General features: G+C 34.0%; 4 protein-coding genes across 7 annotated transcripts; 3 read left to right on the top strand and 1 right to left on the bottom strand.

Moving 5' to 3' along the window:
* Positions 1-840: 840 nt before the first annotated feature.
* Positions 841-13478, top strand: MICAL-like (protein). Of its 3 annotated transcripts, none has more exons than XM_090105401.1 (14): positions 841-1258; positions 5032-5216; positions 5347-5402; positions 5545-5890; positions 6564-7237; positions 7546-7673; positions 7825-7905; positions 8591-8783; positions 9859-10003; positions 10525-10701; positions 11459-11573; positions 11709-11808; positions 12073-12211; positions 12924-13478. In XM_090105401.1, exons 1-14 carry the CDS (start codon positions 1107-1109, stop codon positions 13088-13090), a joined length of 2658 nt encoding a protein of 885 aa, XP_089961527.1. In that variant the 5' UTR covers positions 841-1106; the 3' UTR covers positions 13091-13478. The 3 variants fall into 3 exon arrangements, with proteins under 3 accessions (XP_089961527.1, XP_089961528.1, XP_089961526.1); XM_090105402.1 differs by having other exon boundaries at positions 8588-8783; positions 10525-10695; positions 12924-13477; XM_090105400.1 differs by having other exon boundaries at positions 8588-8783; positions 12924-13477.
* Positions 2050-4885, top strand: LOC149905928 (uncharacterized). The gene is made up of 3 exons (XM_090105403.1): positions 2050-2694; positions 2814-2936; positions 3038-4885. The coding sequence occupies exons 2-3, from the start codon at positions 2833-2835 to the stop codon at positions 3969-3971; spliced, it is 1038 nt and encodes a 345-aa protein (XP_089961529.1). The 5' UTR covers positions 2050-2694; positions 2814-2832; the 3' UTR covers positions 3972-4885.
* A 2145-nt stretch (positions 13479-15623) lies between the features above and the next one.
* Positions 15624-17482, bottom strand: LOC149905926 (uncharacterized). Its single transcript, XM_090105844.1, has 4 exons — positions 17408-17482; positions 17197-17313; positions 16837-17128; positions 15624-16639 (listed from the first exon to the last, which is right to left on the bottom strand). Exons 1-4 carry the CDS (start codon positions 17474-17476, stop codon positions 15648-15650), a joined length of 1470 nt encoding a protein of 489 aa, XP_089961970.1. The 5' UTR covers positions 17477-17482; the 3' UTR covers positions 15624-15647.
* Positions 17483-19849: 2367 nt separating this feature from the next.
* Positions 19850-23798, top strand: LOC149905925 (uncharacterized). 2 transcript variants are annotated; one of them, XM_090105828.1, is made up of 8 exons: positions 19850-20076; positions 20213-20384; positions 20798-20876; positions 21190-21309; positions 22028-22184; positions 22268-22442; positions 22855-23030; positions 23608-23798. In XM_090105828.1, exons 1-8 carry the CDS (start codon positions 20009-20011, stop codon positions 23696-23698), a joined length of 1038 nt encoding a protein of 345 aa, XP_089961954.1. In that variant the 5' UTR covers positions 19850-20008; the 3' UTR covers positions 23699-23798. The 2 variants fall into 2 exon arrangements, with proteins under 2 accessions (XP_089961954.1, XP_089961953.1); XM_090105827.1 differs by having other exon boundaries at positions 20204-20384.
* The last annotated feature ends 952 nt before the right edge of the window (positions 23799-24750 follow it).

Genomic DNA, 24750 nt, shown 5'->3' with positions numbered 1-24750 from the left:
TATTATAAATTATTGATTACCTACGTTATAATTAAATAGAATACATATATCACTGAATAGTATATTTAATATTACAACAAAGTCGCTATCGCTGCGAAAATGTAATAGCGATGCTGTGAAAGTCTCCAACCTTTTCCACTTATACTAAGCTACGTAATGATACGAAGAGGCTGTGCTATGAAGATTCGCCTCCGCAAAGTAGCTGTGCGAGGAAAATGCGCAGCTCGAACTATGTAATATTATGTACATCGATAGTATAGGCTCTGCTCTGCACATAATAGCTATACTTCTCGCGACAATCCATAGCACGCATCCATAACAATCATCCATAACACACATCCATAGCAAGCATCCTTCCATTTAAAAAAATCTAAGTTGAATCCGTTTCCACCAGTGCAGAGCTAAGCTACGCGCATCAATGAATATGATCAGTGGATATCAAACGCATCCACAGCAACGTAGCATAGAGCATCTCTAGTTGAAAACCACCCTAGATCTTTAAAACTACGCAGCGGATTCTGTAGCGGTATTTTTTTATTTGAATTTTGAGTATAGTTAGTTTTAGTTACCAGTTTGCCACTGCAGCATTTTCCGCTGCTCCTACGATAAATAATTACAAGAGAGACAACTGCCTTTAAATTGGCGATTAACTGGAGAATCGTTAAGTAACGCGCGAATATAAGTTATGAAAATTGCTTGCTTAGATGAAAATTGTATGAAAATAAGAAAGACCCCATTTATCTTAAAGTACTCTGTGGTCCGCGGATTTGCACTATTTGTCACGATTTGTCACTTTTGAGGTCATATTTTTTAATGTACCTTAATTTGACATTTAAAATGTTGACAGTTTGACACATCATACAATTCTAATTTCTATGCACTTTCAATTCACGAACTTATTTTCGAAATTTTATGATATTTAATTGGTTTACATATGTGAAAATGAATTTGAAATATCAAAATCTAATCTAATGTTAAAATTATAAGTTATATCAAATATCAACGATGAATAACTTACATGTTATTTATGTTTTATGACTCGCCGCTGGTTTTTATAATATGTTTCTTGTGACCAAATCAGTGTTATAAACAAAACATTTAATACCATGTCGGAAGTTAAAGGAACAAAGGCTCTTGAATTATGGTGCAAACGTCTGGTGAAAGACTGTCCTGATGTTCAAATAGATAATATGACAACATCCTGGAGAAATGGAATGGCGTTTTGTGCACTTGTGCATCACTTTAGGCCCGATTTAATGTATGTATATTGACTTATTTAGAACGAAATTCTTAATCTAAACGGCTAAAATGTACCTTAAGGGCCATCGATTTGGGCAACCAAAATTTTTTTGAAGAAAGGTCTATGTCCAAGTAACTGACCCGTAAAATCTTAACCGGCGGAGATTTATAGTTTTTTAGAAATTAATTATCAAAGTTTCATAATTTTTCATACAATTTCGAGCAACCATCTTGACATTTGTTTTTTTTGTTGCGTTTCGTTTTTGCAAGTACAATTCTTATACACTAAGTAATTTAAAAAAAAATGTGTGCGTGTACTAGAGTACACACGTAAGAAGTGAAACTTCTTTACGACCTTATTTTTAAAAAAATAATTTGCTATATACAATATTACAGAAATATGTTAGTCTAACACGCTCGTCGCTTCGCTCCTCGCCTCGCTATATTTACACCGCGCGGCCGCTGCTGCAACTCGCTCGCTTCGCTCGCTCGGCTCGTGCGATAGTTCAAAAATTCGAGTTATAGAGTTTTCAACTTATAAAGGATTTCGACTCGACAAACACGTGTTTTATCGTATACTCCTTAAATGTTTTCTAAGAATTTCAATCAATCATATCGTATACTCTTTAAATGTTTTCTAAGAATTTCAATCATTGTCGGCAAGTTCTTAAAGTCGGTAACTTATTTTTGTTCGTACAATAGATGTTTTCTAAGAAACAATAGTGTACTTACATTGTCGGCACGTTCTTGAAGTCGGTAACTTATTGTTGTTCGTACAATAGATGTTTTCTAAGAAACAATAGTGTACTTACATTGTCGGCACGTTCTTGAAGTCGGTAACTTATTTTTGTTCGTACAATAGATGTTTTCTAAGAAACAATAGTGTACTTACGATTTGAGATCGACATCAAATCACGGCCGTCATTTTGTCGTTCAGTCGCTGTTTGTCCGCCTTGCAGTCGAGATCGTTTTTACGTACTCCTGTATCGTGCATCAACTGTGACTACCATGGCGTCCTCGAAGCCCCCGGCCTCGTGTTCTGCTGCTGCTGCTGAAGAGTTGAGTGAAGTGCAAGTTTTGGACTCTGATGAGCCGCTTGTCACGGTCTCCTCTTCAGTGTCTGTGTGTAGTGTTTTAGTGACGGACTCTGAGGAGCCTCCTGTGCCTACCACCACACCGCGAGTGCAAGTGTTGGACTCTAATGAGCCGCTTGTGCTCGCAACTTCGTGTGTGCAAGTGATAGACTCTAGTGAGCCACTTGTGCATACCATTACAGTGCCTGTGGTTACCCTGCCCATTGATAGGTCAGTATTCAGACCATTGTTAGTTATTATTTATTTATTATTGTATAATTCTTTATTTTAATTCATGTTAATGCTTCAGGGAGTCAGCTGGTCCGAGCGAAGTTGCTGGACCAAGCAGAGTTGGAACGAGCGCAACTCTGCCAACTGATAGGTCAGTGTTATTTTTATTATACATACATACACTCCACTTAATCATTTATACAGTATTATAACTAAATAATTGATTTTAATTTAATGTATGTTTTATATTAATTTTTCTTTTTATTTCAGTGTGGCTGGACCCAGTGGGATGGGTTATGAAGATGTGATTATGCCGCCTTCCCCAGACGCTGAAACTGAGCCCAGATCTGGGTCGTCTGGTAGAAGAGTTAATTATTACTCTGAGGAAATTAGGTCAGTTTCATTTTATTTATAGTTTAGTCGAGTAACATTATATTATTATTTAAATTGTGTAATTTTATATTGTATCTTAATTTATTTTGTATTTGTTGTAGTGCCATGTGGAATTGGAAAAAAATATTGAATCGATTGGGAACGAAGGAGCAGTGCATTCAGTTTTCGGTAGAAAGAAATCTGATACCTACCGAAAAGCAATGTAGCTACCACAGACGACCAATGACACTGTCATCTGAGTCGTCGCAGTCAGGTCAGTTAGGGAGATTTCGGTGCAGAAAAAGCAACTGTAGAAATAAATCCATCAGCCGTGCCTTGGGCACATGGTTTGAGAATGTTAGGCTCTCACTGACATTAGTATTCCAAATCATGTACGCGTTCAGTGAGGGCCTAACATATCATCAGGCACAGAAGGAATTAGCTATGGAAAATGAACCAGTACTCTCTTCAAAAACAGTTGCTGACTGGTACAGTTACTGCAGAGAAACAGTAGTAATTTATGAATTAGAGCATTTAGAGAGTACTGGGAAGATTGGTGGGCTAAATAAAATAGTTCAAATTGATGAATCAAAGTTTGGTAGAAGGAAATATAATAGGGGCAGACATATTGAAGGCCACTGGGTTATTGGGATGATTGAAGATGGTAATGATGACCTACGATTGGAAGTGTGTCCCGATAATGACAGATCAGCGGAGATATTGGTGCCACTGATTAAAAAACATGTTCAGGAAGGCTCTATCATCCACACTGATTACTGGAGGGCATATTTGAGTCTTCCTGAACATGGATACATTCATAAAAGAGTTAATCACAGTGATCCCACAAATAGATTTGTGGCACCAGACGGGACACACACCCAAAGGATAGAGAGCCAGTGGCGGGGTCTCAAAAAAGCATTTCGCCAAGAACATAATAAGGGAGATTTTACAGATTGGTTAATCGAATATTCTTGGCGAAGAAAAATTAGAATTAATCATAGAGACCCCTTTGAGGAATTATTAAAAGCGGTAGAATATGTATATAGGATAAATTAGTTTAAGGATTAGTATAAGTTAGTTTAAGGATAGGATAAGTTAGTTTAAGGATAGGTTAAGTCAATATAAGTATTAGAATAAGTTGTACAAAATATAATATTTATGATACACAGTGTGTTTTATTTAAACCCCGTCAATATTTTTTAAGTACAGCGTAAATTAAGAGTAAAATTGTAATTATGTTAAGTAAAATTGATGTTTTTATAATTATATTGTATGTTAATAAAAGAAATATACTTTTAAACAATGTTTTTATTTATTTCATCATTATGAAATCAGAATTAGAGCACACCAATTGGGTTAGCCCGCTTTGAGTAGCAGATCTGAATCAGAGCACCCCAACTTGAGTCGATTTAGGTTACATTGAGTAGCATATCCGAATCAGAGCACCCCGACTTGAGTCAAGTTAGGTCACTTCGAGTAGCAGATCCGAATCGGAGCGGAGCACCCCGATCCCACGTGGTCTTGTCTGACACACAACTAGAGTGTTTTTGAAAAGCGCGGAGACAGAAGCTCGCGCAGGAGGTCCGGAGTGAAGCGGCCACTTGAGACCGAGCGTAGCGAGGGGGGGAGGTGGCGAGCGAAGCGAGCCGGCGACCTCCCGATCGGAGCGATGGGCGAGAGTGGTTGCGGAGCGAGGGGGCGACGAAGCGAGTCTTCTGGCGAAGCCCACTCGTTTCCCCCTCCTCCTTAAAAAAAGTTTACATTTTCACCCGAAACTATTTAAAAAAATGTCAAAAATTACTGTATTTTATGTTGTATTCTTATGGAGGGGGGATCGCCCCTCCTTTTTCCAACCCTCCCTGCCAAATCTCCTCTCCATTACCCCCTTTTTCCTATTACATTTCGTAACATAACCTCAAAAATTGTTTTGCATTTTTCTCGAAAAGGGGGGGGTTCCGCACTTCCCCCATCACAGGGGGCGGTTCCCCTCCCCCCTCCTCCCCTTCTCCCCCCCCCTAACCCCTCCTCTCAACGGCCCTTAAAGTACATTTTTACCATCTAAACCTCCAACAATTTTTGATTTATATGCTGTACCTATTCATTACAAAAATTTCAGAGATCTGTCAAAATTAGATCCTGAGAACATTTACGAAAACAATCGTTTGGCATATAGCATTGCCGAAAAGCATTTAGGCATTCCAGCATTGTTAGACCCTGAGGATATGGTAGAAAACGATGTGCCAGATAGACTGTCAGTACTAACATATTTGTCTCAGTTCTATCAGCGCCTTGGACACACAGGTGAGTGAATGAATACTAATCTTACACGAACCTAATGAAGTAAAGCTTGACAAATGTATGCCTACATGTATTTCACATGTGTAACATTGAAAGTACCTGAGAGATTTTAACACATTCATTTGCTTTACAGTAAATACAAAGGTTTCAGAAAGTGAGTCAAAATCATCGCCATCTTCACAATCAACAGTTAGTATATCACTAATTTACATATGCATAGAAATGTATCTTGAATCTTGATAGTATGTGCCTGCTTATGTAGCACTTATGTGTTGTCATATTTAACTTTATTCTTTGAACTTCTTTCTACTCTTTTTATTCAATCTTGTAGACACCAATCAAGTTTGGAAAAGTGGCTCTGGACAAATGTGCTGCTTGTGGACTTCCTGTATACCTAGCACAAAGACTTATTGTGTCACAGAAACTGTACCATAGACAATGTTTCCGTTGTTCCAAATGTTCTGGACATTTGAATCCTAAAAACTTTCATGTTATTAATGAAAATGAATTCTCTTGTGATACTTGTAAAAATGAAAAGAATATATCCAAATATCTTAACAATAATGATCAAATGGGAATGCTGGCATTCACTAATGATACATGTAGCTCAAACCAAGAAATCTTAAAGGATGACTTAAAGGTTACAAGAGATAAACAAAGACCCCAGTCAATATTAGGTAAGATTTTCTTAATTTTTCTCTTTCTTTCACCTGCATGTGTTTGTATGTTTTATGTTTGTGTGTGTGTTATAACAACATAATATTATTGCAATAAATGAAGATTATAGCTCCTAATCGTAATTGGGACATTACAACTTATTGAATGTTGCATGTGCATAATGTTACAATAATTCTTTATTGCATCAATTATTGCATTTCTGATATGAACAGGTAAAACATTTCAAATAAAGCAGTGACATTCAATAAAAATCATAATGTGATAAATCTAAATAAATGTTTTAATAAAAGAAATTTTAGCAGAATATACTTTTAAAATGTGAGTATTACATAAAATTGTTTTATATATTCATGTAACCTATAAGTTACTTATATCAATAATGAATTTGAACACAATGTAAAACAAAACACATACATTAGAGCTAGCGCGCACAAGCAACTTTGTCTCCGCAACTATTTTGTCTCTCCACCCATGGGCACGTATGAAAGTGCGCGCACGTAGTGACGCAACTCCCCATACAAATTGATGGGAGAAACAAAATATTTGCGGAGACAAAGTTGCTCGTGCGCGCTAGCTCTTATTTAAATCAATTTGTACAGAGTACTTATTACCTCGATTAAATATTATATTATTCTATTGTATATTATGTCAAGGATTAATATGTTGTTTCAGAAAAAATAAATATGTTTGAGAACATTGATAAAGATATCAGTATTGAAAGTAAATTAGGAAATATTAGTATAAAAGATAATTTATATAATAATAAATATAAGGATATACATAGTGCTAATAATATTAGCAGTTCTAGTACTAAAACAGAGGAATCTGGTGTTATTGAAAGTGCTCATAGTGTAACAGTTGGAACTGATGATAAACTTATGAAAAAAGAAAATGAAATATTGCACAGAACAACTCCTGAGAAAGTTTATAAAAGTAGTATTGATAAACTAAATTTTTTACAAACACAATTAACTGAACAAAAAAATGAACCCCAAGCAAAAGAAATAGAAATAATTAAGCCTGATATCGAAGATGATTTAACAAAAAGTGTTCCAAAGAATGATATTACTGCCTTAAATGATTTAAAAAGTAACATAACTGATGACAGTAGGTTAGCTCAAAGCACAAATAAAGAATTAGACACAGAATTGATAAATGATAACTCTCATACGGATTTGGATACATCTACTCAAAAGGAGACAGAAGTAAAAATTAATGTACCTCCAAGAAGAAAAAAAAATAGTGCATTCATTAAAAAAGTTGAATGTGACAATGAAGAGAAAATAAAGAAAAGCAATAAGGATTATCCTGAAGATTTAAATCCGTTCTCGGATGAAGAGGATGTGGTTAGTAAATATATTGATGGACACTTAGAGTCGTTTAAAGTTAAATGTTTTTAAGTCATAATATTCCCTGTATACCTAATGTTTAACATCGTTTGTACTGAATATATTATTATACACTATAATAACAAAATATAGTATATGTCATAAAATAGCTAGCGCCGTCCGCCCCGGCTTTGCTTGTGATACTCGTAATTCAATAGTGAAATATTTTTTTGTCTGATTTTAGCGCGTTCAAACAAACAAACTTCTCAGATTTATTATTAGTGTAGAAGTAAAGCAGGGGATGTATTTTATTGTGTATTTTGCAGCCTGAACCTCCATCACAAAGGAGAGTGAGTACCAACCCATTTGGAAGCAGTGATGAAGAAGATGATGCTGTCCCGCCTATTATAGCTTCTCCACCGAAAATACCTGATGTACAATCATCAACACCCATGTTAGTGTATTTAAATTTAAGCTAATTTATAGTCTGAAAATCTTCATATGAGTATATTTTTGTATTCCAAATTTTAACTAAACAGTTGTATGCGAATTTGAAATGTATTGGGAAAATATTTAATTTGTTTTAAATTTAACCATTGTTACAGTAGACGGCACATAACAGCATATAACCCATTTTGGTCTGATGGCGAAGAACCTTCTTCCGATGAGGAATACGACAGTATGAGGTCAGTAATATAAAAAGAATGAAAAATTCTATATATGAAATAATGAGGGAGTTGCAACATTTTTTATATTGCAACATTCTTATCCTTTACTAATAGATACTGTTAGTATTATCAAATGACTGTGTAGTTGCAATTAATCTTATAAGCATGCTATAGCATTACCAATTACCATATACTGACACATGCTTATAAGTTGTTATACTTAATTAATTATAAGCAAACACATTATTTGCATAATTAATATGATAAATATTCATTAAATTTATTTATAATATTAGTTCCTTTTACTTACTAGGCGCTCGCTCTGGCTTCGATCAGGTTTCCACGACTGTAAATTGTTTTAAGTAGAGGAGTCAGGTGAACAAAATAAATTATAAAGTCAGTAACTAGTTATCATTTGGTGAAAAAAATAAAGAGTATTATGTAGATGATCATCATATTTTATAAAATACTGAATAAGCAACAATGTCATTTTCTACACAAACATCGCAAACTTATAGCATCAGTGGTTCAAAATTATTTAAAAAAAATACAACAAAATAATATGTCACCTGCTATTGTATCTTGTAAACCAAGAGTGTTAATAATAAGCTTAGTATGGGATCAGATCGTGCCATATAAAAATAAAATATTAGCAACACGTGATAAATATTAACTTGTATGAATTGTTTGCTATTCCCAGTAGCATGCACAAATCGCCTATCACGGCTAGTACACCGAACCTGCCGTCGAGCACGCCGCGCCGCAAGAAGCCGAAAGCACCGCCGCCGCCCGTCATCAGCATCAGTGAACATCATGATATGCCAGCCACGTCTATGGACGATGTAGCCAGTCTATCGTCTATGAGCTCGCATACCTCCACTGCACATTCTGACCAGGTATATTGGTGTATTATATATAGCCTTAAAAAAAAAACATGTTATGCCGAATGTCAGTGAACATCATGACGTACCCCCCACGTCTATGGACGATGTAGCCAGTCTATCCTCTATGAGCTCGCATACCTCCACTGCACATTCTGACCAGGTATTGTCTATTGGTGTATTATAGCTACTTAAAAAATGCTATTAACCTCTCAACCACCGAGAGGCCAGATCCGACCGCGACACAATAGATTTTCTATTGTGTCTGTGATTCCGGGGCCTGGTGAATTAATGAAGAATGTCAGTGAACATCATGATATGCCAGCCACGTCTATGGACGATGTAGCCAGTCTATCCTCTATGAGCTCGCATACCTCCACTGCACATTCTGACCAGGTATTGTCTATTGGTGTATTATAGCTACTTAAAAAATGCTATTAACCTCTCAACCACCGAGAGGCCAGATCCGACCGCGACACAATAGATTTTCTATTGTGTCTGTGATTCCGGGGCCTGGTGAATTAATGAAGAATGTCAGTGAACATCATGATATGCCAGCCACGTCTATGGACGATGTAGCCAGTCTATCCTCTATGAGCTCGCATACCTCTACTGCACATTCTGACCAGGTATTGTCTATTGGTGTATTATCGCTACTAAAAAATGCTATTAATGAAGAATGTCAGTGAACATCATGACCCGCCCAACACCACTGTTGACGATGCGGCCAGTCTATCTATGAACTCATATTATGTCCACTGCACATTCCGACCAGGTATATGAATGACATGTCAAATGGATTATGGTAAATGCATAATTTCGTTAAATACACGATTCACTTTTGTAATACTATTTGTGCTTGCCAAATGAATGAGGTAATTCTTTCGATACAAAAAAATAAGGATCTATTAAAAATTTAAAAATATTTAAGATGCTAAAATTGTGCAATTCAGGGCCTGTACTGTAAAGTAACTGTGTAAGTAGCTTTATGAATAAGTAACTTTATGTTTCACTACCTTTACTGATGCCTAATTTTAAAAAATATACTATCCTTTTTTAAATATTTAAACGTTGAGTTTTGTTGTTACAGAAATCGTTTGGCAAATTAACTCCGAATTCAAAGAAAAAGCGTCCCGCGCCCACACCACTAGATAGCTTGTCAACTGTGTCAGGCTGCGGAGGCTCGCTTGAGCGAGGCGTGGATACTTCAGGCACACGAAGCAATTTGTCTGACAGTATGATTATATAGCATATACTTAAAATACAAAGAAAAAAAAGACGGGTTGCACTCCGGGAGTGCAGGCAGAAGTGAAAACTTGATTATTAACGTTGAGCATGTTTGATATCCATCCGTCTTACGCTTTTTCGATCAGGTCACGTGTCCTGACGCGAGTTTAAGATTTTATACCCAACGCCGCTAAACAAGTTTTCACTTCAATAATGAAAAAGAACGTGTGCCGAGCAGATACCAAAATCGTCGCCTTACTCCATGACGTGTCGGAATTGCCATGACGCGACTAAGATTTTACCCTCAACGCACCTAAAGAAGTTTCACTTCAGAAATAGTCTGCTTGGCATTAGCCAACACATTAGTGTTAACTGGGTAAAAAGTGTCCAACCTGCTGCCATTTTTTTCCTGCTCATACTCCATGCCAGTAATAACATAAAATTTATGTTTAAGATTTTTATATTTCAAGAAATAAGTACAAATTGGCGGGTAGTTTCACATCAATGTTTATCGATTTAATCTTCTCAGGTGGTCGTAAACCGAAAGGGCCAGCACCCGGATTGCCTTTACCGGAAAGACGTGAAGTTAAAATGCAAATGTCGCCTGAGGAACTGCAAGTGCAACTAGACTTACTTGAGACACAACAACTCGGTCTAGAGAGGCAGGGTGTCCTCATTGAGCAGATGATTCGCGACAAGTGTGAGGGTAAATTGAGTGACTGCACATTTATTCACTATATTTTATGAAACTTTCCGGCACATGCACAATGTTTGAATAAAGTATCAAAAAGGTTTGTGGACGGTGGTGGCTAAATACGCGACTTCTTCTGTATGTATATATTGTAAAAAGTTAAATATTGTGTATTTATTGAAATAGCAAAATATATTCGCGTAAAATAAAACGTGAAAGTTAAAATAAATTAAAAATTTATCTCTATCATAGTTTAATTGGTCCAGAATAAGTTTGTTTCTTAGTCTAGTTAGGAATATACCGAATTTGACGCTTGTTTACAAATTACAACAAACATGGCGATAGAACATGGATTCATATTTGATTGTATAAGTTTAGATGCTTATTCTATTACTTCTATAAATACTCCTCTAATCGCTCCTTTTTATCCATTTACTAGCTGCTCCACGCGGTTTCACCCCGTGGCTCCACCCCTGTTGGTCGTGGCGTGATGATATATAGCCTATAACCTTCCTCGATAAATGGGCTATCTAACACCGAAAGAATTTTTGAAATCGGACCAGTAGTTCCCGAGATTAGCGCGTTCAAACAAACAAACTCTTCAGCTTTATAATATTAGTATAGATTTTCGATCAAAACTTATTTACTTTGTTTGTTGTGGATATATTTTCTATTTTATCAACCAACTTCGAAATAAAGGAGGAGGTTATCTATACGACCGGTATATTCTTTTTTATATGTTATATTTTTAATTATTGTGCATCTGTTATAGGTGATGAAGCGTCAATGGCACCCCAGGAAGAGATAGAGGACTTAGTTATTCAGCTCTGTGAACTAGTCAATGAAAAGAATGATTTGTTTAGAAAACAAACTGAACTAATGTATATGTAAGTTCATTTCAATTCGTCATTGAAATTTTTTTTTTATTTTATCATATTGCTTGCTCAAAGTTTTTTTTTATCATGATCGTAATTTTTTGAGGATATTATGTATGTTTGTATTTACAAAATAATATTTTTTAGTCGAAGACAACAGCGTCTGGAACAAGAGCAAGCAGATATTGAACATGAAATTAGAGTCATCCAATCTCGTCCAGCCGTTAATCGTATAGATGCTGACAAAGTAAGAATATTTATATTTCAATTCTAACTAATTTATGAAAAAAATGGATTAAGGTTTGGTTACAGATAAGTGTAGAGTGAAACTTTAAAACAACTAGTAACTTCTTGCATATAAAAGTGGAATGCCGTCTTTGCTTACAATTTATTCAAATCACATAAAAACTGACATACATTATTGCATTTGAGTTTAAAATTAAGTTTGGTTAGCCATAAATCGAAGCTAGCAATATCACTAGTTATTATTACTAAATATTGTTATATTTAGGCTCGAGAGGAACATCTGGTGTGCCGTTTGGTAGAAATCGTTCGCATGCGAGATGAATTGGTGCAACAAATCGACGCGGAGAGAAGACGCGAGAGACAAGAGGACCTGGCCATAGCTGCTTCCATCGCTAGTAAGAGAGGTATGTAATACAAATCTATTATTTTGCTTTATATGTGAAAAAAAAGTGAAGTCCAATGTCCCCCAGTGGGGTAAGGGGCAGATGCATTATACATCTGTTTCACTGATCGATTTTCTTTAGGGGCAAGTAGGTGATCAACCTTCTGTGTCCTACCAGACCGAGACATTTTTTTTTCTTCGTCTCCACCGGGAATCGAACCCAGGACCCCTCGGTGTTACGCTCACGCGTCAACCACTGTACCAAGGAGGACCATAAATTGTAATTTGTTGAAAAATTGTGATCCGTAACAAACTGCTTACGCTTAGTGCTTATAATATACTAGCGGTCCGCCCCGGCTTCGCCCGTAATACATATTTACGTTTTCTCTACATAAAAACCATCCTCGTACTTCAAGGAATATAATAAAAAAAGAATTATCGAAATCGGTTCAGCCGTTCTCGAGTTATGCGCTTACCAACACATTTTGCGATTCATTTTTATATATAAGAAGATAAGAAGAAGATAAAGCGCGTCATTTTTCGGTTTTTGATGTATGGATGTGCAATCGTTAGATATGAAATAGGTATGAGATATGGTAGGTTATGTTCGGTTCTGTTTATTTAAAAAACTGAACAAAAATAGGAGCCCTTCAAGGTTACAAGAAAATTTAACGATTTTAACACAAATTAATTTTAACACAGTTGATAATTAATAAAACATTGTTATATTTCAGCTCAGAGAAACAGCGACTCTAACAGCTCATCAATTAAATCGACAGAGGTTGTTACACCCGTGAAGAAAAATAAAGTAAAGGACAAAGTTAAAAAACAATTAAAAAAGGCTAAACATACGCTAATCGCCAAGAAAAAAGATGAAGAAAAGAAAGATAAAACGACATGAGATAATTTTGAACTTGTTTTAATTTGTAAAATTATTTTAATTGACTTTATTTATTTGTGATTTTTCGAAAGACCTAAACGTACTTAATCACACAGACTGAAGATTTAACATTCCAATATGTTTTACTGAATTATATTTAAAATTGTGTATAATATCTACAAAACGAAGCACATATCCTACAAATATCATTAAAATTAATAAATCATTTTATCTCATGCTGGATTCAATATGGATGCTTATAGAATCTCCAAATCGTTTAACAGATCAAAGTATGGTGTATCTTTTTTACTATATTGAAAATAACATTTTTAAAATAGTATAGAAATTGTTTAATAACTATTTTCATACTTATTTGAAAATTTTGTTTTTTTTTAAACAATTGTTTTCAATGTTCCAAAAAATATGTTGAACAAAAACGTAATTTAAACAAAAATATTTTTCTCATCTTGATTGAAGGATATATTTATCTTTTACATATTTTCTTTTTTTATATAATTTTCATTAACCCTTAATAGGGCGGAGGTAAAAAATATTAAAAAAACAGTTTTTGTGTTATTATTTATTCGTATATTAGGACCTATTTTAATCGTATTCAAGAAAATCTAAGAATATATAATCATAAGTACGCGAAAATTGGGTGGTAATTATTTGACCTTAGCCCGTCAAGGTACAAGAACTAGAGCTGCTACAGTCCCTAGCTTCTCTTTCTTCTGGAGCAATATGAAAGCTTTTGAAGCATGGTGTAGCACATAAAGCTACTTTGCAGATGTTACAAATAATTCTCGATCGTTTTTGAATGCTTTTCGTGCTACATAATCGACATCTAGTAAATTTTTCCTGGTTTTCTGGGTAGTGTGGTACAGAAGAGCGTCTGATTTCAGCGGGTACTCCGAAATTCCCACCTTGTTTATTCTTGAAAATAATACTTGTTGTTCTTTTTTTGCATGTGAATCCATCTATTAGACTCCGCGCCAAACGCGCATATTTACAGTTAGCACTTTGGTATGCTATGCCTTGGAATCTTATCTGACCAATTTTGTTAGTGCCCCAAAGTGGTGCTTCCGAGATACTTTCGTCACTACTTTCAATATCGGAGAGATTTCCTTCTAAAATTATCTCGATTGCAGTGTCCGAAAGCTTCTTTTTCTTGATATTAGTATTCGACATTTTCTGAAATAGCAATTGCGAGAAGGGTAATGGTAACTATATAACCACCAAATACTATAATATGTCGGTGTAACCAGGCAATGGTATAAGTTTTACCACCGAGTTTACAATGATTTTCTGAATAGTACAAACTTCATTTCAAAAATTACTATAACAGTCATGCAGCTAAACATATTCAATAATGCTACCAAATATCACAAAACCATTTACCGGAATCTTAGTAGAACAAAATTATAACTAACGCAACCACATACCTCCAATTTTCAAATTTTTTCGATACTTTTTTTTAATTGTTGGTAGTTTGTAAACTTTTTCAGTTACGTTATTGCCAGGTCTAATAAAAGTTTATACGCTATTTACACCTTCCAAAAGATGAATTTATGAAATCATGCATAAAACGTTCCTTGGTTTATGGTCAATAAACTGAGGTGGTAACCAATTGGCCTTTGCCCTATTAAGGGTTAAAGCTGTTTTTCCCAATATACCTTCTATAATGATGAAAAATACTATAAAATTAATCCTTAACATACGTTATGAATATAATGCAAGGTTTATATTATTAACTAACAAATAACAAGTATTAACAGTAGCATTATAAGTATATTTTTTTTTAATAAGACGTGTCCAAATGCTTTCAAATTAACCTCCAAATAGCTAAATATATACAAAGTAATACTCATAACTACACCTTGTTAAGTTTCAGACGACTGAATGAATTTAAAACATTTAAAAAATGATATTATTAAAAACTAACTACTTAACATAAGCGCACATAAAATATATTATATAAAAAGCACAAAAACAAATATTTATAAAATAAAGAGTTCTTTTATCTATTTTTAGTTTTTTATTTCTAAGATGATTTAAAATTGTTAAAAACTACCTACCACTATCCATAGTACTAAAAACCTTTCAAATCTTTATACTTATTATGATGTTTTTTATTAAAAAACTAGCTGCTTGTTTCACCCGCACGCGTGGTTGTTTTTTCCTTTTAAATCCTCATGTTCCTCAGTGGTAATATAGGTATAATAAATAATCTAAATTACTCCTTATAACAACAGCTATCTGTCAGTGAAAGTCCGGTCAAAATCGGCCTAGCCGTTCCTGAGATTTGCCATAACAAACAAACAGACAAAAATGGTAAAAATTACTATTTTGGTATATAATATGTACAGTGTTGTTTGATGGTATGTACTATGTACATCCATATGCATTTAGTAAAATCGTTTTTTTCTTCTTTTCAATATTAAAAACAAACATTCCAATTTTATTATTATTGGTTAACCAAGTTTTTTTCTTTCATACATGTAAGATAATGTTATAATAATTTGGTAATACAGATTTGCAAGAATGAAACAAGTCATTAATAAAAAAAAATATTTATTTATTAGTCTGCATAATTATTGTCTATTTCAATTCTTAAATTTGTTTTAGATTTACCAAGTCTTTCTCTTAGGTCATCTCTCGGGACAGATTTTTTATGCTTTCTTGTCTTTAAAATTTGTCTCAAATCTGTTTTATCATTTGACAATCCGGGGTTGGCCTCTAACCTTGACCAGACACTTGAAGTCTTTGTATTTCGAACATTAACTTTTTGTACTCTACTCATTGTATTGTAATCAGAATCATCTGAACAGCTATCACTGAAAGACCTGTCTTCTTGTGGAACAACTTTAACACCAAGACGAGATTGTATATTTTTACTAGAATGTACACTTTCATGTTTCTTGAACTTCTCTGATATCAATTTTGATGAAGATCTATTTGGCATTGGGGCACTTTGAGAGTTTATAACTTCAATTGATAATGGAGCATACTCATCTTTGTCACTTAAACTATTTGATTCAACCTTAATACGACTTTTCCGTTTACTTTCTTCATCATCTGCCCTCATTCTCATTCTGGGAACTTTCGATTTTTTATTCCATTCAGAATCAGAGTCACTGGATTCTTCCGCATTTTGTATTTTCTGAGACCTCTTACCCAATCGCATTGCAAGATTCTTGTTTCTTGGCTTAATAAATTTTCTAGGCTTCACTTCAACTTCTTCATCGTCACTTGTGCCATGAAATTCAGGCAATTTACGTTGAAATATTTCTTGGTGATCATAAACTCCCCAAGATTTACAAAGATCACCCCAGGGATTCTTTTCATTAGAATCTACATTTGTAGACTCCCTTACTTTTTTCCCTATTTTTTTATCACCGTTTGTAGCAAATCTCATTAAAATAACATCTTTCTTAGGATGAGGCATGCCTTCTCGCCAATGATATGAGGACCTCTCTGATAACACATTTTTTAAATCCTCATCAGTAATTTCACGTGAATGAACAAGTAAAGCTAATGCTGCCGCAATATGGTCCTGACACACTATATTACCTGTAATAAATCAGCCATTATGTAGAATTTGTTTGTATTATCAGTTAAAAATGAATATTACTACACATAACTTCTAAATAACCTCTGATTTCTGTACAACAATAATTATAAAAAATACACATCAAAACCAACCACCTGTTTAAAATGTACTTTTACAAAATAAATGAAATAAGTATTGAAGTCAATCCTCAACTTACATGATGTTTCGTCTATCCACTCTAATGATACTGGTTTATAATCTTCCAGATACTCAAACACATCTTTCGTTGTTAATCCATCAATACCAGTTAGGTGCAATGCATCCAGTCTAAAATGTCTTTCATTTCCTTCAATGCCAACATTAGCATAGAGATCATCAATTTGTTTTTGGGTAACGACCCGATTCCCACTTAAATTCAGTCCAAAGCGCTGAGCCCTCTCCTCAAGTTTTAATGCGTCGACTTTATTTAAATGTTTTACAATTGGTCCAGTTTTGTCTGCCTTATAAAGCTAAAAAACAAATCAAAATTAGACTGAGGCATTATATAATAAGCATAATAATTACTCACAAATCTCACCAAAGTACTTCCATCGACAGGAAGACTTTTATTATCTTCCTTCGCTACATCTACGTCCATTTCATGTTCATCACTCATTTCCCCATCTTCTCTGTCATTATCCATTATAACTTTGGTCTAATAAAAATTCGATTAGCAGAAGTATAATAAAAAAATGTTAATTCATTGGATAAATATCAATTCATACGAATAACATAAAAAAAATATTTACAGCTACAGATGTACAACTTTGTAAACTTAAACATGATCGTGGTCGTCCGTCGTCATTGTGCAATGACATCTTCACAGACCTGACATCAAAGAGCCTGACATTTCACAGATTATTATTGCAATATGACAACAGACAAATGACAAATTATCAAGCTTCAAACAGAGTAAAAATATCAAAAGAAATCTGTGATCTATGAATGAGAAGAAAGGGCGTATTCAGAAAGAAAGCTTGAAACTTATAAGCGCTTATCGGCGCTTGTCAGCGCTGGTAACCCGCGCAGGAAAATATATCAACACGCGCTGATCGGCGCTGATAAGTTTCGACAAGCTTCAACAAGCGCGTCAGCGCTGGGCGCTGCCATATAAAATTTGTTTTGGTCTGCTTCAACCTGCTTCCTTTGTGTAGAACGAACAAGCGCCGATAAGCGCTCATAAGTTTCAAGCTTTCTTTCTGAATACGCCCTAATGTTTTTCGACACTTTCAGGGAATTGAAAACGATTAACTTCGAGTTTCGACTAATCCTATAATGTACGTTAATGTACCACCTACTGCCCTACCATACATTATACTCTTTGGTACCACCTATGGGTATAAATATACAAATTATATACTATATATATGCTGTAAATAGTAATAATATTGCTAGAGGTTACTAGAATCTTTTATTGTTTATGTCAAGGATGCTTTTTAAGGTCGGATAATATCACAGGATAATATTCTCTAACTTGTTGTCAAATATGATATATTAGCGTATCGTGAATAGTAATCATTTAAAATATAAAAAGCTTTCATCCAATATATAATCTATTTCCGGTTTATTTTCTAATCTGTGTTCAGTATACTTGCTCGGTGAACTGCAGGTGAGTAGAGTGTGAGGTAGAGTGCGTTTCACGAAAGAGTTCCCCTGCCGTTGTTGTTGTTGATGTTGGCTTAACTGACTGTCAAAAACGAAAATATTTTTTTTTAATCAAAAATGACAGAGAAAATATTCTCCTTTCTAGGCAGCCGAACCCATAAGATACGGGATAAGGCTAGGAAGAAAGGAGAATATTTTCTCTGTCATTTTTGATTAAAAAAAAATATTTTCGTTTTTGACAGTCGGGTATGCCAACATAACGGCAGGGGAACTCTTTCGTGAAACGCACTCTAGCAAAGAATATACTACTCTCTACCGAGAGCACTCTAGTGAGTATTTGATAATTGCTCCGAGAGTGAGTATCACAGACATGTATCAAGATAGACTAAGCGAGTGTATGTACTTCCCGTGTCCAAACTAAGACTATGAAACTTACTTGACGCTGGCCTACACTCAGTCCGCGCTTGCAGTTCGCCAAGGAAAGACGTGAAGCTGAATAAAGTAAAATGCCGAATTACGCCGTTATAAACTGTAGAAACTCCACAGCTGTGAGTGGCCGAGTTAGCAGAGATGTTTCCTTCCACCGGTAAGTAATTTTCTAATCAGAATATGCACTATTTATTTTAAAATCAAATAAAGAATATCTGTGGAAAACGATCGTGACAAACACGGATACCAAATCATACGAAATGATTCGGAATACATTGCGGCTTTTACTTGGCACGGTAAAGATCGAGTCGTATGATAACAAGCAATGAATAGCGTCTTCTCATTTTTCTGTTCTCATTTTTCTGTCCAATTTTGTGGTTAGTGATGTTCATTTGATGCAACAGTTCTCGATTCTAATCGATTTTATAATCGAACAGAAAAATGATAATTTGAAGGAGCAATTTTTCAGAAAAAAAGGCATAGATTTTTTTGTCAAAACTCCTTATTGCTAGACTATGTTTGTTTTTTCAGTTTTCCAAGTAACCCGAACATAAAAGAAAAATGGATTGATGCAACGGAACATAAAGATTGATTGATTGACAGTTTCATTACTTTCTTTCGATGGCCTCTCTAGTACGTAGTACACGGTAACTCAATGGGCATATGTAAGAAAAAGCTAAAACACATTAGTTTACTTGTTAGAATATTAAAAGGTTTATAAATTTATTGTATCATTCCTCTGTCTATGGTAATTATCATTTTTCTGTCTTGAATCGATTTAGTAATCGATTACGATTCATTTATTTAATTACCTCTTAGACATAGATCTAGTTTGATCTGATTTCTTTCGATTTACTTCGATGGGATAGGACGATACTAGAATCGCCGCGCGAGTGGCGTCCTAATCGGTTTAGCGTAAAATGAAATAACCATCACTAAAAAGCGCTCGTGACGTCATAACGCGTCAAGGTCAGTTCAAAAAATATGACACGCTTGGTTTTCATACAGATCGCGGTACTTGCGTAGTCTATCTATGTCTGTGGTGAGTATATTCTTTGGTGAAAGTTGCGATTTTGACATCTATGATGTTGATTGTTGAAAAATGAAACTTGAAATTTGAAGGCTCGGCTCAACCTCAACTCTCAAGCAAGTCTCAAGTCTGTTTCACAGTTTCACATTTCACAGGTCTGTTTGGATTTTCTGTAGCCCTATGGAATAATATTCAGATCTTGTTTTATGTTGCAATTTGCCTTTGGTGAAAATACAGTTACAAAGGTGTCCTTCTTGTTGAAAAATAAACAATATAGCTGTAAAAGATGGCATCGTATGTAGATATGAGTTTAGATGATATAATACAAAAAAAGAAACGAGGAAATCAAAATAGGTACGTATTTAAAAAAATCGTTAAAACGCAAAGAATTTTTGTAAAACTCAATAAATACTTTACATTCTATGTTTCTAAAACTTGTAGACATTCATTTTTGTGGTGCCAATCTCTATTGTCAAAATAGTAATTTCAGAAAAACCGGTAAACCAAAAGGACCTCGGGTATTAAATCTAGATATAATTGATGCTAGGAATAAAATCGTCTCTAAGAAAAGGACTCAAATAAGAGATGCAAGAGAAAAATTAGCTGAACTAGCTAAACAAAAGGATGCTCGATTAAAATTACAACAATTGAGGGCGAAAAAGGTATATTTAAATGTTTAAAATTTTTAAGTAATTTTTACACAGTCAGGAAGTTCGAAATTATTGATAAAGGTTTACTTCTTCTCAAAGTGATGATGTATAGGGATAAATGGTGCACAGTCTTAATTGAATTAATTAGAAATTTTCACAGAACATGTTTCAATATTATGTTCTATTAACAAAATGTTTTGTTAGGAAATCTGATGCAGATCTAAGAGTAAGTATATTATACTAAATTACAAAATTATTTATTTGCTTAAATATAATATTTTACAAGAAAGTAATTTAAAAACAAATGGAATATTGAATATAAGTATTTTTGCTACCAGTAATCCTTATGGATATCTGATGCGCATATAATATGAAGACTTTCTTTAAATTGCCACATTTTTTAACAAAAGAGACTTTTTTATCAGGCTTCAAATAAACCATCAGGATCACATGTAATACAAAACAAGCAGAGGCCAATGAAAACATATATAAAAAGAGATATACGTGAGTTATTTTCTTGTTTGATTTTTTTTATTAAAATTTTTATTCTAATATATAACACTAGCTGCTCTGCGCAGTTTCACCCCTGTGGCTCCACTCCTGTTGGTCATAGCGTGATGATATATAGCCTATAGCCTTCCTCAATAAATGAGCTATCTAACACCGAAAGAATTTTTCAAATCGGACACATAGTTCTCGAGATCAGCGCGTTCAAACAAACAAACTCTTCAGCTTTATAATATTAGTATTGATTTGCACATACTTATAAACGCATTGTTCTACATCCTTTTAAATAATATTTATTATATTCTTCCAGTTTTTACAGACCCATCTCGTCAAGTTGTATATCAACCCTTACAAAATAAAAACTTAGGAAGGAAACAAAGAAATAATCAAAGATTTTTGGAAGAAAGAACATTTGCTTCAACATCTTTGCGTAAGATATTCCATTATATTAAGATATTCCATTATATATTATCACTTTCTTATATTTTTTGGGGATATAGGATGGCCATTTATAAAATTAGATTTATTATTTTTCCTTATAAATATTTTTAAGAGAACAAACAAATATAATAGAATATTGGTTGTAAATCACTAAATAATTATTAATTAGCATATGATTATGTCCCATTTAAAAATAATACCTTATAATATCTGAATAGTGCCAAGATTTGTATAAAACTATCTTATAGTAATTAAACCAAAAAAAAAATGGAAAAGGTTATGCTTATCCATAAAGCATACCAAACTTTAAAATAAATTTATCAAGGCAGCCAACAATGTGTTAAGATATCCCACTTTTGTGTCTTGGATTAGGTTCTCGCAAAACAGTATCCCATATTCTGTATTATTATCAATAATTTATGTATAAAAAATTTTCAAAGTACTAAATTTGTTTTCATTGTATTTACAAATCACTACATAGTATAAAACAAAGTCGCTTTCTCTGTCCCTATGTCACTATGTCCCTATGTATGCTTAAATCTTTAAAACTACGCAACGGATTTTGATGCAGTTTTTTTTAATAGGTAGAGTGATTCAAGAGGATGGTTTTAGTATATAATTTATTATGTTTTAGACAAAGCGGGTGAAGCCGTGGGCGGAAAGCTAGTTTGCTAATATTTTGCTATAATCTCAATTTTGTTTTGTAGCTAAGTTACCAATAAAGCCTATAGTGCGTACCATAGAGAATGATCTTGAAATCATTGATGATCCCATGGGTGAAGACTACAATCCTGCACCCATATTATCCAATAGAAAAGCAAGCCTACAGCTTAAAATAATAGCACACAACAGTGACAACCAGAGGTAAGGAGTTTTTATAAACATGACAAGACATCAACAAATTTTTTTTTTATATTAGTTTGGGATTTTAATTTTATTATTTTTAGGATGGCAATCAGAGAAAGAGAGATAAGTCCACCAAGACCACCATCAATTCTTAAAAAACGACCTATGGCAGCTTTACGTATGGAAAAATCTGAAGAGGATATTGAAAAACCTCCACTTGAATACAGAATTATTGTAAGCAATTTACGCAACACTGTTACAGGAGGTGACATAAAGGTATGGACATTATTGAAGTGAAACTTCTTAATCGGGGTTGGAAATAAATTTAGTGTAACATTTTTTCGTTACGCGTGACATTTTTCTGTTACGCGCCATCTTGTTTTTATCCCTACCACGCGGGATTGACGTATTTCTGTAAAGTTGCATATAGTAAATTATTTTTTGAAAAATAAGGTCATAAAAAAGTTTCACTTCTTAAGTGTGTACACTAGTACACGCACACATTTTTTCTTATATAATTCTATGGTTTATTTTACTTTTTTTCTTATTCCATTTAATTTTGTTTGCTGTCAACGGCTTTTTCTTCCATTTACTACATTTTTTAATGCTGCTGTACCTTTATAGCCTGATATTCCTGACATTGCAATGTAATTTTAATATATTACGTGAAAACTATTATTTGTTTTAGGAATTATTTGATGATGTTGGTGGTATGCTAGAATCTCGTCTTGTTAGACCTGGTACTGCTGAGGTAATATATAAAAGTCTGGAAGATGCACAGAGAGCTGTGGACTTGTATCATAATCGACAATTGGATGGCCAACCCATGAACTGCCTCCTTGTCACTCCGAAAACTACATCCAAGTAAGTATTTGGTAAAAATATGATGTATTTTTAAGTGATTTTTTTTTCTAAAATACTAGAATATGCCCCTGGCTTTGATTGTGTTCAAATTTATGATTAAAATTTAAATCTTAAACATTTCCAAATTAATAATTGAATTTAATTATAATCAGTCCAGTCCTTTGGATATCAGTGACAAACACACGCACATAAGAAATATATTCAGAATTATTGTTTGACTAAAACATGAACAATCTATAATATAAAAATGACGCTCAATTTTTGCTAAGCACAAATCTCGAGAACAGCTGAACCAATTTCGTTAAATGTTTTTTTATAATATTCGAAGAGAAATTAGGGTGGGCGGATCACTATTAGATTAAAATATTTAAGAGAAAATGTTGTTAGATAGTTACAGTCGTAAATAGTAATAAAGGGGGTAAAATTTTCGTATCTTTTTTTGAATTTGAACTTCCGTAAAAAATCTTGTAAGTATGATGAATTTATAAATAAAGATTTAATGTGACCATGTGAAATAGTAATATTTTGGTCGCCTTTTTAATCTATATCAATTGTTTGTGTACTTTTTTTTTTATAGAAGCAGTTCGAAACCAGCTCTAAAAAGCAGCAATTCCACTGTAGAACCAGATTTATCGACTTTTCATAAAGTGCTCTTTAGTCATTTCTAGAGTGAAGACTGGCGAAGTAAGTAGGCAAGCTTTTTGCACGCATTTTGTCTTTTGATTTTAAATAATGTATTCAGATTAAAAAATAAACAATTAAAATCGATTTTATTTTTTATTCCCCCATTCCCTTATAACTATCCCTATGAATTAATAACCTATGTATGGAGCAAATGGAGGCGGAGGAGCAAGAAAGAAAGGCTGTAAATTATAATAATAATGGTTAAAGAAGCCTTTAATATGTTAATACTTTGTTTATATAGGTGTCCAATAATTAATGGACAATCTTGAAATTATAAAAATATTTTAAAAAGAAAACTATCATGACCAGTAAGTTCTACCTAACAAAAGTAATAAAAACTAAAAATAATTTTCAATAATCATATAAAAAGTCACATGAAGTTATATAAAATATATTATACGGTACAAGAGAGTAAAGCCGGCCGTACACAGACCGCTTCAAGCAGTTAAGACCGACGGCTTAAAGCCGCGACCGCGCGATGAACTCTGTGATGTGAATGTCTCATTCACTGCCGTACACATGACTGCTCGAACTGCACATGACCGCTTCAAGCCGTCAACTGCGCGGCACAGAGCAAGTAATATAGTAGGTACTGCGCGGTTGGTAGCGACAACTCGAGCAATACGACCGACCGCTCAAGCAGTACGACCAACCGATCGAGCAGTATGACCGACCGTTCGAGCAGTCCGTGTACGTCGCTTAGCCCTTAACTGCCCGGGCTTCCCGTGTACAGCCGCTCTAAGAACCAAGAAGAAAGAACAATCAGTGGTAAGAAACCTAATTATTACAGCATTTATTTTATGAGAATTTTTTGCTAGAAAAGGTTTTTTGTAAGATCTTCAGGCACCTTATCTTAGCCTTCGGTCCTAAAAATATATTTGTATTTAAAATAATAAGACATTCTTTATAATACTTATAATAAATTCAAAATATTATATTTATATAAATTATAGTCAATAATATTTAAAAATGAGATAGGTAAGTATTATCACAGTATTAATTTTAAAAATTTAATGAATTTCCGGTTTTACTATTA

Source organism: Colias eurytheme, chromosome 9 (assembly GCF_061535395.1).
Source record: "Colias eurytheme isolate Ceu_HAF_F1 chromosome 9, ilColEury1 Martin Lab GWU primary, whole genome shotgun sequence".
Classification (NCBI taxonomy): Eukaryota; Metazoa; Arthropoda; class Insecta; order Lepidoptera; family Pieridae; genus Colias; species Colias eurytheme.
Note: the sequence above shows the minus strand (reverse complement) of the source record. Positions and strands in the feature narration are given on the sequence as shown.